The 17,536-nt window shown below is 46.9% G+C and overlaps 2 protein-coding genes across 2 annotated transcripts in view; both read right to left on the bottom strand.

Moving 5' to 3' along the window:
• Positions 1 to 13,855, bottom strand: part of LOC129328016 (zinc finger protein 420-like) — a 43,033-nt gene extending 29,178 nt beyond the window's left edge. The window contains exons 1-4 of the mRNA XM_054976757.1: positions 13,845 to 13,855; positions 10,310 to 10,361; positions 9,281 to 9,364; positions 5,587 to 5,713 (exon numbers count right to left, since the gene is read on the bottom strand). Coding sequence (XP_054832732.1) covers positions 5,587 to 5,713; positions 9,281 to 9,364; positions 10,310 to 10,361; positions 13,845 to 13,855 — 274 coding nt within the window. The remainder of the gene's footprint in view (positions 1 to 5,586; positions 5,714 to 9,280; positions 9,365 to 10,309; positions 10,362 to 13,844) is intronic.
• Positions 667 to 9,379, bottom strand: LOC129328093 (zinc finger protein 501-like). Its single transcript, XM_054976853.1, has 2 exons — positions 9,281 to 9,379; positions 667 to 2,036 (listed from the first exon to the last, which is right to left on the bottom strand). The coding sequence occupies exon 2, from the start codon at positions 1,999 to 2,001 to the stop codon at positions 697 to 699; it is 1,305 nt and encodes a 434-aa protein (XP_054832828.1). The 5' UTR covers positions 2,002 to 2,036; positions 9,281 to 9,379; the 3' UTR covers positions 667 to 696.
• Positions 13,856 to 17,536: the final 3,681 nt, after the last annotated feature.

Raw genomic sequence — 17,536 nt, 5'->3', positions numbered from 1 at the left:
TTATGAAACTAGGTTAGTGCTGACTGAAGCTTTTTCCACACTCCAGGCATTTATATGGTTTCTCCCCAGTATGAATTCTTTGATGGTCAGTAAGATTTCCACTACGACTGAAGCATTTTCCACACTCCAGACATTTATATGGTTTCTCCCCAGTATGAATTCTTTGATGGTCAGTAAGATTTCCACTACGACTGAAGCATTTTCCACACTCCAGACATTTATATGGTTTCTCCCCAGTGTGAATGGTTTGATGGGCAGTAAGGATTCCACTACGACTGAAGCTTTTTCCACATGACAGGCATTTATAAGGTTTCTCCCCTGTGTGAATTCTATGGTGCAACCAACAACCAACCCAGGAAGTGTATCCAGGCACAAGAGATAAAGAATTATGTTGTAACTTTTATCACATGCAACTCATTCAAAAGTAATCATCCAAAAGTAATTTTTATCAGTTAACTAACAATAGGAACTCTACAATCAGTAGGAGGAACAATTCCCACAGTCCAACCGGGACGCAATAAGTCTCTCGGAAGAACAAGTACAAACAATAATAGCTATAACAGCTATGGATAGTATGCCAATTACTTTTGAATGAGACGATTACTTTTGAATGAGTTGCATGTGATAAAAGTTACAACATAATTCTTTATCTCTTGTGCCTGGATACACTTCCTGGGTTGGTCGTTGGTTGCATTTCTATAGGGAAGTGGGTACCCCCTTACACCCCTTTTTTTTGTGAATTCTATGGTGGGCAGTAAGCTGTCCACTCTGACTGAAGCCTTTTCCACACTCCAGGCATTTATATTTTTTATCATTATATAATTTCTCCCCCGTATGAATTCTGAGATGGGTAGTTAGAATACCTTTCCGTCCAAAGGCTTTCCCACATTCCAAGCATTTATAAGGTTTCTCCCCTATGTGAATTCTATGGTGGGCAGTAAGGTTTCCACTCCGACTGAAGCCTTTTCCACACTCCAGGCATTTATAAGGTTTCTCCCCCGTATGAATTCTTCGGTGGGCAGTAAGACTTCCACTCTCACAGAAGCTTTTTCCACACTCTAGGCATTTATATGGCTTCTCCCCTGTATGAATTCTTTTGTGGTTAGTAAGACTTTGGCACCGATTGAAGCTTCTCCCACACTCCAAGCATTGATATGGTTTCTCCCCTGTGTGAATTCTTTGATGGACAGTAAGGCTTCCCTTCCGCCTGAAGCTTTTCCCACAATGTAGGCATTTGTATGGTTTCTTTCCCATGTGAATGCTTTGATGGGAAGAAAGGGTTGAACTCTGACGGAAGCTTTTTCCACACTCTGGGCATTGATATGGTTTCTCTTCTGTGTGAATCCTTCGGTGGACATTAAGGTGACCCCACTTAGTGAAACATTTTCCACATTCCCGGCACTTATAAGGTTTCTCCCCTGTGTGAATTCTTTGATGGGAAGAAAGGGTTCCACTGTAATTAAAGCATTTCCCACATTCCTGGCATTTATATGGCTTGTCCCCCGTGTGAATCCTTTGGTGGACAGTAAGCTTTTCACTCCGTCTGAAGCTTTTCCCACACTCCAGGCATGTATATGGTTTCTCCCCTGTGTGAATCCTTTGGTGGAGAGTAAGCTGATTACTCCGTCTGAAGCTTTTCCCACACTCCGCACATTTATAAGATTTCTCCTCTGTGTGAATCCTTCGGTGGGCAGTTAGATTATTTTTCCGTCCAAAAGTTTTTCCACACTCCAGGCATTTAAATGTGCCCCTTGCAATATGAGAGTTCCAATACATAGTTGTATCTGTTGTTTCAGAAAATCCTCCCGCACTCCCAGGGCACTCTTCTCTATTGTCTCCTTTGGATATATTTTGAAGAAGTGAGATTTCTTGAGAACGATCACTTTGGAAAACATCAAAGTTTTCCCTTTCATTAAGTGGGTTTGTTCCCTCCACCACGCCCAATGTATCACAATATTCAATGTTCTCTTCCACATCTGAATACGTGTGTTCTCTCTCCATCACTGGATATTCAGTTGCCACCTCCCAAACAGCATCTGTGGAAAGAAAGAGAAACCTGGCATCAGCACACATACAAAAAAGCCTAGAGCTAAACCAACTGACATCGAGAAGGGAAGAGTTCAAAGGACTGATGTCTGGACACTTTCAAGCCTATGTTGGGAATGCGAGATGGTGTTGACCAATCTCTTGTTTGTGACAATGAAATAGAAAATTGCATTTCATGGGGACAATGATTGGTGCAGAGATCCTTTGCTGTGAACTTCAAGTCAGAGGGACTGACTCAAAATGCAGCAAGAAGACACTAAGTTTGTACTCAGATAATGGACTGGTTGATTCTTTGCTCTTCCCAGGTCAATGCGGGATGAGGGAACTGGGGCAGTGCTGAAGGCCGTGTGGATTTTCTGCCTGAGGTGTCTGACCCACAAACTTCTCTCTGGCCACAACTGGAAAGACATGTCCTGCTATCCTAAGAAGGGAACCCCTCAAGTTCAGAACAAAATCTTCATCAACTTCTGTCAGTACAACAAAGGGGCAGCGGTCCAATCAAACTCTTCCATTCCAGCACCTCTTTTTTTAGCAATAAATCATAAGAAGCAGGAATTCAGAGAAAAATAAAGGTCCATCGTACATTCAACGAGGGAACCCAACCTGGGGAAGGGCTTCACTCTCCCTTCACCTCCAGTTCCACCCCTGGCAGGCCCAGGCCCCCTGCGGATCCTCAACCTGGGCTACCTCCAGCTCAGCTCAGAGCTCCCCTGCTAACTCTGTGGCTCTTTCATACAACACCCCAGGAGGCTCCTGCACTCCCCTGTGAGGGAAATGGCCCTTGAGAGAGACCCAGCCGTGCTCGGAAACCAGGACAGAAGTCGTTCCAGTGATGGAGATCCGCTCATCTCAGCTGAAATCCCTCATTTTTTTTTATTTATTTTTTTTAAACATCTAAAACAGTAAACTACAAAAAACTACAATAGTACAAGGGGAGGAAAAGAAGGAAAAAAAGAGAGAGGGGGAAGGAGGGGGTGGAAAAAAGGGGAAGGCAGCATACAAACACTAAACACTACACTTCAATGCTTTCCCTTCATACTGCCATAATTGAAAAAAAGCTTAATAAAGTAATGATGGAATGGTTAATCTTACAAAATACATATTACAGTTCAAATTAAATCTCCCCCCCCCCCCCGGGCCTCGGACGCAGTTCTCTCTGAGCAGCTGCAGCCGCAGCGCTCATTGCCTCCCCCTTCCTTCAGGCTTCGAATCTTCTTCTTTTTGCTTGGTGTCGTGCCCAAACTCTTGATTTTTGTCCACAAAATCCCTTAGCTGATCTTCCGAATTAATCTTGTAAGCTTGATCTTTATAACTAAACCCGATTCCTTCTGGAAAAAGCCATTTGTACTTTATGCCACGTTCCCTCAAAAGAGCTGCCAGCCTCTTATACTTAATTCTTCTCTTCCGAACTAAAAATGGAACATCCTTCAGTATCTTGACTTTATTTCCCAGAAAGTCCAAGTCCGCATTATATGAGTTATATAGGATGATGTCCCTGACCCTCCTAGATGAAAACTCAATAACAATCTCGCGAGGCAGCTGCCGCTTCATTGCATATTTTGAAGACGCCCGACGGGCTCCCAAAATGGTGCTTTTTACTTCTTCTTTAGTTGCCCTCGCGGGTGTCGCTAAAAGTTCCGAGGCAAGATCCCTTAAATCCTCGTTTTCCTCCTCTTTAACATTCTGGAGACGCAAAATGGTCTGTGCTCGCTCCACTTGCAGCCCAATCAGCTGGTTTTCCACCAACTTTAGCTCCTTGTTCGTTGCTCTCATGAGTGACGCATTTTCCCGAGCAGACTTCTCTGCCCCCCCCCCGCTACTTCCTTGATGGCTTTCACATCGCTCTCAATTAAGCCCACCCTTTGATCTGTAGCATTCAGCTTGTCAACAAAGGGTTTTATGGCTTCGATAACCGATCTTTTCACCAATTCCTCGAGCGACTCGCCTCTTCCCTTCAGGGCAGCCGAAACTGACTTGCCCAGAGCAGGACTCTGCTTTTTCGCTGCCATTTTAGGGGGGGGGGGGGACTGCCAATCTTCCGAGACTCTGCGAGGGGGGAAAAATCCGAATCTTCTAAACTTCAGATCCCACCACTCCTTCACATACGCTTGTAGTGACAGAAGGGATTCGCTTACTTACAGGCTTCCGCCTAGTCCTGTTCTTTGCCGTTTTCCGTGGCCCGGCAGCACGCGAGGTGCCGCGCACGTCTGCCGGCCTCCATAGGGACAAACGGGTAATTTACCCCCTGCCTCGATTTGCCAGAGGGCTCTTCCCGCCACGTCCCGGACCCAGACTCCTTGCCTGGGAGCCCTGGGGGCTAACCTTTGCAGATCAGCCGCCTGGTCAGGCTGCTCGGCCGCTTCTTCTCGGACCTGCCAAGAGGAGCGTCCGACATGGCCGCGAAAACGAAAACGAATCCAGCTGAAATCCCTCATGACTCCACCCATCCCTGCACCCAGTTACCTGCTCCCTCCTCCGTATTTCAGAAGCCAGAAGCAGCTGCCAGAACTGGGTAATATTTGCAGTGTGAGCAAGAGGCACGGCCCGTGGGGAGGAAACCAAGCAATGTGTTCCAACTAATGATCTTTTTCAGTACAGGAACAACTTTAGAGTCGATACAGTTTCAGGACTCACATAGGGGCTGAGAAAAGGAACACAGAAAGGCCGCTGACTGACTTGATTCTTACAAACCCCGTGCCTCTGATGAATGAATCCCGTCCTTGAGTTTTGGAGCTGAGAGTCGGCTAGAACCAGCTCGGCCAATACAGAGGCTATCCAACAAGATAAAGGTTTTTCAGCCCCAAAGCTGGTCACTCGTCATAAAACATCCTGCCCTGTCTGTCCTCACCTACGACAAACATGACTTCTGCACCTTGGTTGGGGGACTCCACCAGCTTTCTGACTCCCTGCTCCAAACCATTGGAAGAGAAGAGTCATACTTGGGGGTGAAAAGATGCTTGGAAAGCGAGGGCTGTGAACTCAGAGGCACAGAAGCCAACAGACATACAGCAATATGTCTCAGCGCAGGTAAGGCACACCTGCCCAGACCTAGATGGCCCAGGTGAGCCTGATCTCCTCAGTTCTAAGCAAGTCTGGTGCCGGTTAGCTGCTGGATGGGAAACCATCCAAGAAGTCCTGGGTCGCTATGCACAGGCAGGCACTGATAAACCATGTCTTGCCTTGAAAACTCCTGTTGTTATCTTAAGTCAGTTGCGACTTGATGGCAGCATACACACACACACAGCCCCACACAAGGCAAGGCCCAGACTAGGAGGGAAGGCCCTGCTTAGACCCTCCCCCTTTCCCCAAACCTGGCATCCCTTGGCACCTCTTCTGATGCCCTCTCATGTGGTCCAAGAACTGTTAAGCAGGGGCTCCCTCTCTGTAAGAACCCAGACCACCCCCCGATCATAGGAAGCCTCATGGAGGGGGCAGCAATCAGGCATCAGACCCAGGGATCACAGCTTGCCCACGTCCTTCCTCTTTAAGGACCCCTCCTCTGAGCAAGATGGAGAAAGCCCAGGAGAAAAGGATCCTCACCCAGAGAGGCCACGTTCCCAAAATTCTCCAGCATGACGTCCTTGTACAGGGCTCTCTGGGCCGGGCTCAGCAGGCTCCACTCCCCCTTGGAGAAATACACAGCCACCTCTTCGAAGGACACCCGGCCCTGAAGAAGAAAAAGTGAAACAAATATAACAAGAGGAGGAAGGAGGTGTTTGCAATGCATGGTCTATCATATGGCTAAATCCTAAGTGTAAGACTGGACCTTTTTGAAAGTTTTTGAGTTCACTGCCCACCTTCCTTTAAGGCTCCCTGGGCCTGAACAGCTGGCTGTTCGAATGTCTAGGCCTTGCTAGGTCCAAAGCAAAGTCAGCTCTTCAAGAGGACACCCTGGCTCAGAGACAGAGTCCTGCACCTGGCTGCCAAATATCAGATAAATAGAGTTGGTTTGATCAGGCAGAACATTTACTCTGAAAAATGTCAAAATAACCAAAAGGCAGCATTGGACTAGAACACGGATTTGGAATCAATGCAGAAGCTGGGAGGCTTTGACGAATTAAAATTTTTTGATTTCTTTTTTAATCATTTGAATTTGTATTTCCCATATTGTATTATTCAAGTTTTCAGAGGGAAGAAGGTGGAAAGAAAACCAGGAAAAGCTTAAAGAGCTAAAAATGTAGATTATATTCATAAGGGTGAATGATAAAAGGGTAGATCTTGTCACGTATTTTGAACTGCTTCAGGAAGAGTTTTGCTGAAGCTCACCTGTTGGGTTTCTGACTGTTCCAGGTGGTCTCATTTTAAGAGTTTGTCTATACAGGAGTTGTTATTAAGGAGATGGAAAAGGAACATGATTTGGGTCGGAGGAAGATTATGCGTTGAAACGACTGGTTAGCCAACGCCATTCTGAAGCCATTCTGTCAATTTGTGTTGTTATAATGTATTAAATTATTGTTATTATAATGTATGAAATCGTTATAACGCATGTATCATTGTTATACTGTGTGAATAGTGAGTTATTGGACAGCTATGGGGTTTATTTATTTACTGAAATATTTATTTATTTACTTAAATATTTATAAGCCACCTTTCCAAAAACTTCCAATCATCTAAAATGACTAAAAACTTTCCAAACAAAGATCAAGATGAAAGTCCCTCCCTCTCACCCTTAAAAGATGCCTGCCCTTCACACCCCCTCAAAAGCCACGACAAATAAGCCCGCCTTGAAGCGCCTCCTGAAGGTTGCTGAGGAGGGGGCTCCCCTCCCCTTCCACTTCAGGGAGCCCAGTCCACAGAGCAGGAGCCACGACGGAAAAGGCCCCGCCTCTGGTTGATGTCTCTTATATATTGCATTCTTCATTACCCTTCAATTGTTTCTGTTATGGTTGCTAGTGAGATTCATATTATATCTTTCCACTTTCACTGTTTCTCCCTTTGTACATAACTACTTCATTTGTTGACTACTTGGAAGGCAATCTTTTTTTCCCCTTTCACCACAATCTGCCAACATTTTCATGGCTGACTTGGAACAGCGCTTACTCATCCCCACGCACTGAGATCCCACTTAACCTGAGATATACGGATGACATTTTTATAGTCTAACCTGAGATATACGGATGACATTTTTATAGTCTGGACAGGTGGGAAAGAAGGACTATGTCAGACAGGGGTTTACTCGTCTGGCATAGAAGGCAGAAGTTACATGGTTGCCGTTGAATGTCTGACAGGAGTTAGCCTGTCAGTTATAGAAGGTAGGGCAGTTACATAGTTAACACAGTCGAGTTTTCTAGCGTTGAAAGGCTGTCCAAGCCAAGAGTTCGTTCCACAGGAAAAGGGAGGGGAAAGGCGTATATAGCCAGCATTGTTATAGTTAAACAGTCATTCTCGGCAATTGCCTTATGTTAGTTGGTTGTACTGTGATTCCTGAATTTTAAAAATCCATTTACTGAATCAGTCTCTGCCTGATCTGATCGGTGCGGATATTTGGGGGAAGATCCACGGAACAGACACTGACAGACTACAGAAATTCCACCAGGACTTCAGCGATTTCCTCTCTGCCACCCATCAATCCACACAAGAAGCACATTTTCTAGACCCCCCACTGTACAAATACTGGATGGAAACACAAGAACCATCTTAGAGCAGAAACCTGCTGATCGCCAAATGTATCTGCATGTCTCCAGCCACCATCCTAAGCAACCAAAGAATCCATCGTCCACAGCCAAGCTCTACGCTACAGTCATGTTTGTTCCAATCCCTCTACCAGAGATGCTCACTGGCAGCATCTACAATGGATATTTTTGGGATTACTGACATAGTAAGGAAAGAGATTGAAAAAGTCAGGAAGATACCAACAGATAACCTGCTAGAAGAGGGGCCCTAAACAAAAGAACAACAGAATGCCCCCGGGTGGTCACAAGCCGCTCTCCGCTCCAACCAGTTCAAAGCATGACTACTGACCTGCAGTCTACGCTGGATGATGATGTTCCTCTCTCACAGGCATTGGGAGGCAAACCTTTAGTTGCTCATAGAAACCCCATAAACCTTAAACAACTGCTCACTCACAACAATGGCCTCCCAAACATGGACACGGACTCTCGGACCTGGGCCTGCCATAAACGAAGACCCCAACTCTGTCCCTGTATTCACCCTAACAACACAATCGCTGGACCTCACAACACCAGCCCCAGCATCTCTGGTCCATTCACTGTTTGCCTTCCAATGTTATCTATGCCACCAAGTGACAACAAAGTGCTTTCACTCTCCAGATCAAACAGGTCAGTCTGTATGCAGAAGAATAAATGGACAGAAATCTGACAGGAAAAACTGCAACACTCAAAAATCAATGGGAGAACATTCCTCAAACAGAAAAACTTCAAATGGTGGGGGGGAGGGATTACAACATGAAACTGCAGAAACGGAGTTCATTCACAAATTCAGAACAATGGAGCCTCCAGGGCTGAACAGAGACATGGGATTCTTATCTCACCACAGAGGCTAATTTTCTGCCTTACATTACACATTGGACCTCCAGCTCTTATCTCCCTTCTTTGCAACACCCTGTAAACCTTCTGAATGGGATATAAAGGCTCAGGGATCTCCATGCCTACTAGTATCTGAAGAAGGGATATTTGTCCCTTGGAAGCTTATTCTGAGGAAAGTCTTATTGGTCTCTGAGGTGCTACTGGACTCCAGCCTTGGTTGTCTACTGCAGAACAACAGGGCCACCCACCTGGAACTATCAATCAATCCAGCTTCATATATTTATATATTTACAGGTATTTGGCATTTTTGCTCCTGGCCCTCAACATTGTAAAATAGGCTTCTGCCGGGCAGCTAAGAAAAATCTCTCTTTCTCTCTCTCTCTCACACACACATACACGGTTTTTTCCAAATCATTCAACCCTTTACTAGGGTTGCCAGTTCCAGCATGACAAATTCCTGGAGATTTAAGGGCAATGATTGAGGACGGAGCTCAGAGGGGACACGATACCACAGAGTCTGCCTTGATCACTCTATTTGGGAGATCAGTTTTGATTCCAGAAGAAATCCAGGCCCCACCTGGTAGATCATAACCAGTACTGTTTTATTGTCCCTGTTGGGCCTTCTCTGCAGATGTAATCCGAGACAGGCTGTGACCAGAACTGAAGGCAAAGAGCTCCATCCTCTCAGCCTGGGAACTCAAAAGGAACCGTTCCTGCCCTCTGACACACACTTCCTCCCCTGCCCTTACCTGAGCTGGCTTCATGGTGGCTCTTTTCACTTCACCATGTGGAGGAGAGGGTGGAGGAGGCATCAGGGGTTGCCTCTGGGCTGCCTGGGAGGGAGAAAAACAAAGTGGTTGGAAAGCTCTTTATGCTACACATGCGAATTATGCATCAGTGTCCTCATTGAGGCTATTGCTGGATTTACTCCAGAACACAATTCAGTGTCGTGAATCCAGAGCCTTTACCATGACATCTTTCCTCACAGCCACCCCTTTGGTTTGGAGGAAGTCCAACTTTCCTTATCTATCCATCCCCCTCCCCTCCTGGCCATCTTCCTCCCAACCTTGACAAATCCATTCCTGGGCACGGACGAATCCCTGGCCCTGCTGGCAGCCCCCCAGCCCCCCTCTCCCCTCTAAGGGAGCCCCAGATCCTCCAGCCTGCCCCACCCCTTCAGGAGTGGGAGAAGGTCCTCAGAGCCTGCGGTGGGACAGGATTCAAGGCAATGGGGAAGGACTCCAGCCCTGGGCTTGGGAACTAGACATGTTCCTTTGCATCTTGGGAAAACTCCTCCCTGCAGACAGAAAACTAGCTCTGCAAGGAGAAATGTTGTGCCCACTGTCTCTGCTCGTATGGATTAGGTCAGAGACTGACCTCTTCAAGGCCTGCCGGATGGGGGCCATTTCGCTTTCCTTCCGACCAGCACCTCCAACTGCCGGCCCTGAAGAGATCCTGCAACTCTGGATCATAACCCTGGGAAACCACTCCTCCCTCCCCCTTCTCCCTCCCCTCCTGCTGCTCTGCCGCATTGACCCCTCGCCCCCTTCCCCAGCCCAAAAGGGCAAGCAGGACCCTTTCTTATTCGTGCCCCCTGCAGGTTTTTACTCCCCTGCTCTTCGTTGGAGACTGCAGAGTGAAGCCGGGGGGGGGGGATAAACTGAAGGGAGGGGCTCTCCCCCCAAACTAATAATTTCCTGTCCTTTGCCTCTGCCTTGGCTCTTGCATTGCCCCCCCCCCAATATCTCCTCCCCCTCCCAAAGCCCCTCTGAGCTCACCCGGTCCCCTTCCAGCCGTGCAAGCAGCAGCCGGGAAACAAAGGCGGGACTCCTGCAAGCGGGGAGGGCAGGAAACGGGTCTGCACAAACACCGCCCCCCCCATGTGCCTCTCTAGGACTGCAGGCTTGTTTTAACCCTTGGAGAGGGACTCCCCACTTGAGTCACCCGGGAGAGAGAAAGGAAAGGGCAGAGAAATGAAATATGGTATCAAATACATTGGATACCCTACGTGGAAAGCTCAAGGGATGCTGTGCCTATCTGAACGGGATAGTGGAAGATTAGAAGTTTTCCCTTTTCCAAGTCTTGGTTTTTGAGGTCCAAGAAGCCCTGAAATTGATCCCATTATTAAAAGCAGGACAACCTGGGCTTCCCCATTATTTTCAAAGGTCCCTGGAGACTTCTGACAAATGACATTTTGGCAACATTTTGCCAAGAAAGAATCATGAGGAGCAAATTTTTAAAGCAAGCATTTAACCCACCCACCCCCCTGTAGAAATGCATCCCCTCCTCAAAGGCCTGCTGATGTTCCCCGGGGTCAGCCTGGCCTCCGTCCCAGGCAAGATACTGGAGCAGATATTAAAGGTGTCAGCCTGCAAGCATCAGATGGACAAGTGGTGATATGGGGAAGTCAGCCTGGATTGGTCCCCACCAGGCCCTGCCAGGCCCGCCTCATCTCCTTCTAGGACTGAGGGACAGGCTTCCTGGGTCACAGGAGGAATGCTGTTGATGTCGTTTATCTGGATTTCGGTGAAGCTTTTGAGAATGTTCCTTGTGATGTTCTGATGATGTTGCTTATGATGTTCTGGACTGGAGTCTAGGATGGCGAGATGGGTGGGGACCTGGCTGGAAAACCTCACCCAAAGAGTAGATGAAAATGGCGTCACTTCTGATTGGAGGGAGGTGTCCAGTGGAGTGCCGCAGGGCTCGGTCCTGGGCCCAGGGCTTTTCAATCATTTTATCAATGATCCGAACGAGGGTGTTGAAGGGATTATTCCCTTTTTCCCCTGGGCTCAAGTTTCAGTAAATTCCTGTGTTTTACAATCTCTCTCCTTTTTAAATTGAAGCTGCTTTGGGCAGTGCAGAGGGAAGGCAGTGAAGGGTAATGGTTAAGAGTGTGAGAATTGGACTGGGGAGTCCAGATTCAAAGTACAAAGCTCTTCATGGCCTTTGTCCGGCATACCTATGGGATCATCTCCCTCCCTATGTCCCTCCATGGCAGCTTTGCTCATCTGAACAGAGTCTCTTGCAGCTCCCAGCCTGTACGTTGGCAAAATCAACACGGGCTTTCTCTGTGGTGGCCCCTACCCTGTGGAATGGCCTGTCTGAGGTCAGGAGAGACCCCACTCTCCTGGCTTTCCGCAAACGACGCAAAACTGAATTATTCAAAAAGGCTCTATTGTAGGGACGGGGTCTCAAATGCTTCACTAATGAATTAGGGACCGTAGACTTCACCACTATGTTGCCTTACATATTATCAGTTGCTTTAAATATGTATGTACTACCTCTGCTTTATGTTGTCTAATGTCAATCCTAGAAGTGATTAGGTTCCGTTTTAGTATTTTTTTCCTACTTTGTATTGGATTCTTACTAACGCTATGTTTTTTAAACTTGCATCTATTTACCCTATGGCATTGTTTATGGAAACATTCTTGATGCTGTATGGAAATGTACTTGATATGGCTTATACTAATCTCATACTGTGTAATCTGCCTTGAGTCTCAGTAAGAAAGGTGGACTATAAATGACACAAATAAATAAATAAATAAAATAATAATCAAGACACAATGTTGCCATGGTTGGATTTAGGTGCTCAAGTCTGCTACCCTATGAAGCCATGGATCAGAAGCACCCATGGTTGCTGGGTGGTCTAATCTTCCCCCACTCCCAAGCTACGTAAGAGTTGAGACTCCTTCACCCCTGTTAACACTGCCCATGAACAATGTCTCTACTTAAAACCTTTTCTAACATCTTCGAAACCTTCCAGTGCGACGATCCACCTGAGTATCAGCATGGAGACCCAGCCCCTTCTCAAGGGAAGACGTAGAAAATGCTGAATATGCTAGCAACTGGTAAAGAGAGCCCTCTTTCCTAACTGCTAAAATACTGGAATACTGGTGCTCTCAGAGCTTGACTTCTTAACCCACAGAGGAACGAAGTCCGACAACAGCAGTAACTTAGAGTGGGACCACAAGTGACGCCTGACACAGGTTGGACACTTGTCAGCTTCCCTCAAGTTTTGATGGGAAATGTAGGCAGCTTGGCGGAATGTTGGACAAGTGACAGTTGAAAAGTCCATTGGACAGCAGTCAGAGAGCCAAGCTGCAAGACCAGGATGCCTACATTTCCCATCAGAACTTGAGGGAAGCTGACTAGTGTCCAACCTGTGTCAGGCGTCACTTGTCGTCCCGCTCTTAGTCAGAAGTAATGCTGGATATACTGAACAGATATTCCAAAGGGAAGCTCTGAAGCCTGTGGCAGCCGTGTGGATTACAACCGTACCTGACCCAAGCAGTGGAGGAGGTTCATGCCACTTATTCTCCAGCATCACAAGATTGGTTTGAACATCTGCTTGTTTAACGGCTACGTACCAGAACTCTAATCTGGAGAACCTGGTTTGTTTCCCCACTCCCCAACTTGAAGCCAGCTGGGTGACCTTGGGTCAGTCACAGCTCTCTCAGAACTCTCTCAGCCCCACCCACCTCACAGGGTGATTATTGTTGTGGGGATAATAATAACATGCTTTGTAAATCACTCTGAGTGGGTGTTAAGTTGCCCTGAAAGGTGGTATATAAATCGAATGTTTTTGTTATTATTCAAATTATCCAAAAATCAATCAACAATAAGCAGAGGTCACATGTTATTATTGATTGGCCTTGCTAAGTTGATACAAGTTTCCACCAGAGACTAAGTATCAACCAGATATCGGCGTAATACGTACGCTGTTCCAAGTAGCACTGTCTTTTGCAGTTCTGTAGGTGTTATGTCAGAAAGCTGCAGTTTTTCCATATGAATCGCAACGTTTTTTGAGATGGTTCCAAGTGCTCCGATGACAATGGGGACTACTGTTGCATTCTTCTTCCATAGTCAGGTGTTTCTATTATCAGATTTCTATATTTAATCATTTTGTCTTGTTCTTTTTCTTCGACTCTGGCATCCCCTGGAATTGCAATGTCTATTATCCAGACTTCTTGATTTTCCATGAGTGTAATGTCTGGTGTATTATGTTCAAGGTGCCAATCAGGATAGGATTTCTTGAGAATTGCCACCTTGGAAACCATCACGTTTTCCCTCTCATTAAGTGGCTTTGTTCCCTCCACCACGCTCAGTGCATCACAATATTCAATGTTCTCTTCCGCATCTGAATACGTGTGTTTTCTCTGGTGTTGAGCTCAGCCCTAAGCTGCCCTCCTTAAACTTTCACATGTTGAAATCCTAATTAAGGAACTGAGCCCTGACTGGTTCTCAGCAAGTGGGCTGAGGCCCCCCTAGCTCTCAAGAAGCCTCATTGTATCTAGGCAGGATACCAACCTTTACCTTTCAGCCATTGCTGACCATCTGTACTGTGAGAGAGAACTTCTCAGCTCCAACGCCACTCCATCAGGATGCCCAGAGTTAGCTGGCATGGATGGACTCCTTGCTAAGCCTTTGGTAAGATCAACCAGCCTTGGAAACAAGTCAGAGAAAGCCTTCGACAATATAATGTTTAAACAGTTAGCCTGCAGTATTTTAGTTAGCCAGAAGTTATTTAGATCAAGGCCGATTCCGGATGGCCTACCTTTCCCCGGAACGTCGTGCGTTGTTACGCTGAAAATGCGAAATATTGCATTTTCTCGCATGAGTTTTGTGCGACGCCGCGTGGCATCGCACAAAACTCGCGCAAGAAAATGCGATATTTTGCATTTTCGGTGCAACAACGTGCGACGTTCCAGGGAAAGGTAGGCCATCTGGAATTGGCCCAGAAAGTCTTTGTTTTCACGCCTTGCCTAAATAGCTTTTAAGAGTGATTCCTGCTTAACGCTCCTATGTTCTTCCTTTAATAAACTCCCATAATATATTTTACCTTTCTGTGTCCAGTACTGCTTGCCGAAGAGGTACATGCGCTCAAACAAGCCCAAGAAGCTGGGGAGCTTCCCAAATCAGCGGCCAGTGCTCTTAGAGGCTCCTAGGGGTCTTGAGAGGCTTGGTACAGCCTTCAGGAGTGGGGTGAGAGTCTCTAGGTCACAACACACACATACGAAAAACAGAGCTTAGAACTAATGGAAGAGTTCAAAGAACTGATGTCTGAACACTCAGGTCTATATAGAGAATGCTAGATGTTACTGACTGATCTTTTTTTGTGACAGTTAAATGGGACAGTGATTGGAGCAGAAATCCTTCTTCGACATGAACTGCAAATCAGAAGAGCCGACCCAGAATGAAGCAAGAAGACATTAAGTTTGTATTCAGATGACCGCTTGGTTGATTCTTTGCTCTTCTCAGGTCAATGGGGGATGATGGAATTGGGGCAGTGCTAACGGCTGTGTAATTATTTTAAATGTGTGTTTCTTTAAATGCTTGAAGGGATAAAGATGAAGAGTGGGGTTGAAAGAGAGGAATGAGTGAGTGAGATGATTGGTTGATGACTGAGAGCGTGGGTGGAGTTGAGAAGTGTGACTGGAGTGAAATCCAATTGGACAGTAGCAGGGCGCTAGGGGCAGAGTGAACTGCAGTTTTTAGTTACTGAACAGAGACAAAAGAGGCAGTCTGGTTTAGGCAGGCAAGCTGTGTGCAACCTGGGAGTGTCTATGCACTTCTGAGAGAAATACAACCTGTGTGGAAGCTGGAACTGTGCACGCATCTGTGAGAGAATATTCACTCTGTCTAAAGCAGGCAAAATGTGTGTGTGCCTGAAAAAGAAAGTTTATAAACAGCTGTGTGACTGAGCCTTTGTAAAGAAACTTTAAGAACCGATAACTATCTTTGAAACCATCAAGCTTAAGTAAAGTGTGAAACTGATATGCTTCTTGTAAAAATAAAACCTAACTACATGACAGAAAGGAGGTTATAACAGGCCGTGTGGATTTTCTGCTTGAGGTGTCTGCACCACAAAGGGAGCCAGAAGCAGCTGCCAAAACTGGGTGACACAGGCAGCGCAAGAAGCAAGGCCTATGGGGAGGAAGCCAGGGAATAAGTTCTTAACTCACCAGCTTTTTAGCTACAGGCACAACTCTAGAGTAAATATAGTTTCACGACTTGGATAATGACCAAGGAAAGAACACAGAAAGGTCGCTGGACGACTTGAGTCTCACAAACCCCGTGCCTCCGATGAATGAATCCAGTCCTTTCGTTTTGGAGCAACAAGTCTGTTAGAACCAGCTGGGCCAACGGAGAGGTGTTAACAGAAAAAGGACAAGATGTGTTATCCTGCCCACCTCCAAAATCAAGGCTAACCAACAAGATAAAGATTTGTCAGCCTTAGCATCACCCCAAAGCTGGTCACACGTCATCAAACATCCCACCCTCTCTCTCCTCACCCATCACAAACATCACTTCCGCACCTTGGTTGGGGGACTCCAGCACTTTCCTTACTCTCTGCTCCAAACAACCAGAAGAGGGGAATCCTACTTAGGGGCGAAAAGATGCTTAGAAAGCCAGGACTGCCTATCCGAGATGCTGGATTTTACTTAGGCAAATATCTATGGCCCAGGGCCTTCAGAGTCACTTACAAGATTGCTTTGTGATGGGGGACGGGGGAGAAGGGAAGGGGTGTGCATGAGCACATTGTCTGGAGTTGCTTTGCATAATTTCTCTATGGTAAAACTCTTGCTTTCCAAATGAAGGTTTCTTGTTCAATTCCTGGCAGGTGTAATTAAAGGAGACTCAGGGGTAACAGGGCTGGGAAACGGCCTTGCCAGAGACCCACTGCCTGGAAGAAACCAGAGCTCAGCTTTCAAAAATGGATCAGAGAGGGTAGATGAAGGATGCGGCATATTTTCACAATCTACAGGCACCATTTAGCCTTTATAAAATTGTAAGTGCTTCTGAGCAGAAATAAGTGTGAAGAACCCAGAAACCCCCCCAGCCCTTGGAAGGAACCCCAAGAAACACAGAGACCCACGACAGACCACGGCTGCTACGAGACACTCCCTTCTCTTCATCAGAAAGAAGCAGCTCCTCCTCTTCCTCCAGCCTGGAGGAAGGTCCGGTTTGGCAATCAGAGGTCCTTTCATTAGGAACCCCCCCCCACACACACACACAAAATTATAACTATTCCTGGTGAGCGTCAGTTCAGCAGTTCCAATACAGGTTCACTCCATGCCTCCAATAACACACAATGGACAAGTAACAGAGGCTAGAGAGGGGCGAAGAACATGACGGGCAGAGAATCATCCATCCACTATTGGCAGTTCTGCTCCCGCTCCCTGCCCAACTGAGACGGAAATGCCAGCTGAGAACTCAGAGGAAAATAAGCCAACAGACTTCTCTCCGTAGCCACACCTCAGGCAGGCCTGCCCAGACCTAGATGGCACAGGCTAGCTGGATCTCGTTCAGCTTGGCTGAGAAATCACCACGGAAGTTCAGGACGGCTACCCATCTCTGTTCATCTCTCGCCTTGAAAATCCTCTGGAGTTGTGTTAAGTCAGCTGAGACGTGTCCGCATCTTACACACACACAGAGCCACACCTAAAGCAAGGCCCAGCCTGGAAGGAAGCCCTGCTTAGACCTTCCCACTTTCCCCAAACCCGGCATCTCTTGGCATGATGTCCTCTCACGAGGTCCAATCACTACTAAGCAGGGCCTTCCTGTCCGTAGGACAATACAGAACCCCTCATACATCAGAAGAAGGATCATGGAGGGGGGCAGCGATCAGCCATCGGACCCAGAGCACCAAGCCTAACCAAGTCCTTCCTTTTTTAGGACCTCCTCAGAGCACGATGGAGGCAGCCCAGGAAAAAAGCACCCTCACCCAGAGAGGCCACGTTCCCAATATTCTCCTGCATGACCTCCTTGTACAGGGCTCTCTGGGCTGGGCTCAGCAGGCTCCACTCCCCCTTGGAGAAATACACAGCCACCTCTTCGAAGGACACCTGACCCTGAAGAAGAAAAGGGGGGGGGAAATAAGAGGAAGGAGAAGGTGTTACCAATGTATGGCTAAATCCTAACTCTAAAGTAGAAGTTTTTGAAAGTTTTTGGGTTTGCTTCCCACCCTCCTTTAAGGCTCCCTGGGCCTGAATAGCAGGCTGTTT

This window comes from Eublepharis macularius, chromosome 4 (assembly GCF_028583425.1).
Source record: "Eublepharis macularius isolate TG4126 chromosome 4, MPM_Emac_v1.0, whole genome shotgun sequence".
Lineage (NCBI taxonomy): Eukaryota > Metazoa > Chordata > Lepidosauria > Squamata > Eublepharidae > Eublepharis > Eublepharis macularius.
Note: the sequence above shows the minus strand (reverse complement) of the source record. Positions and strands in the feature narration are given on the sequence as shown.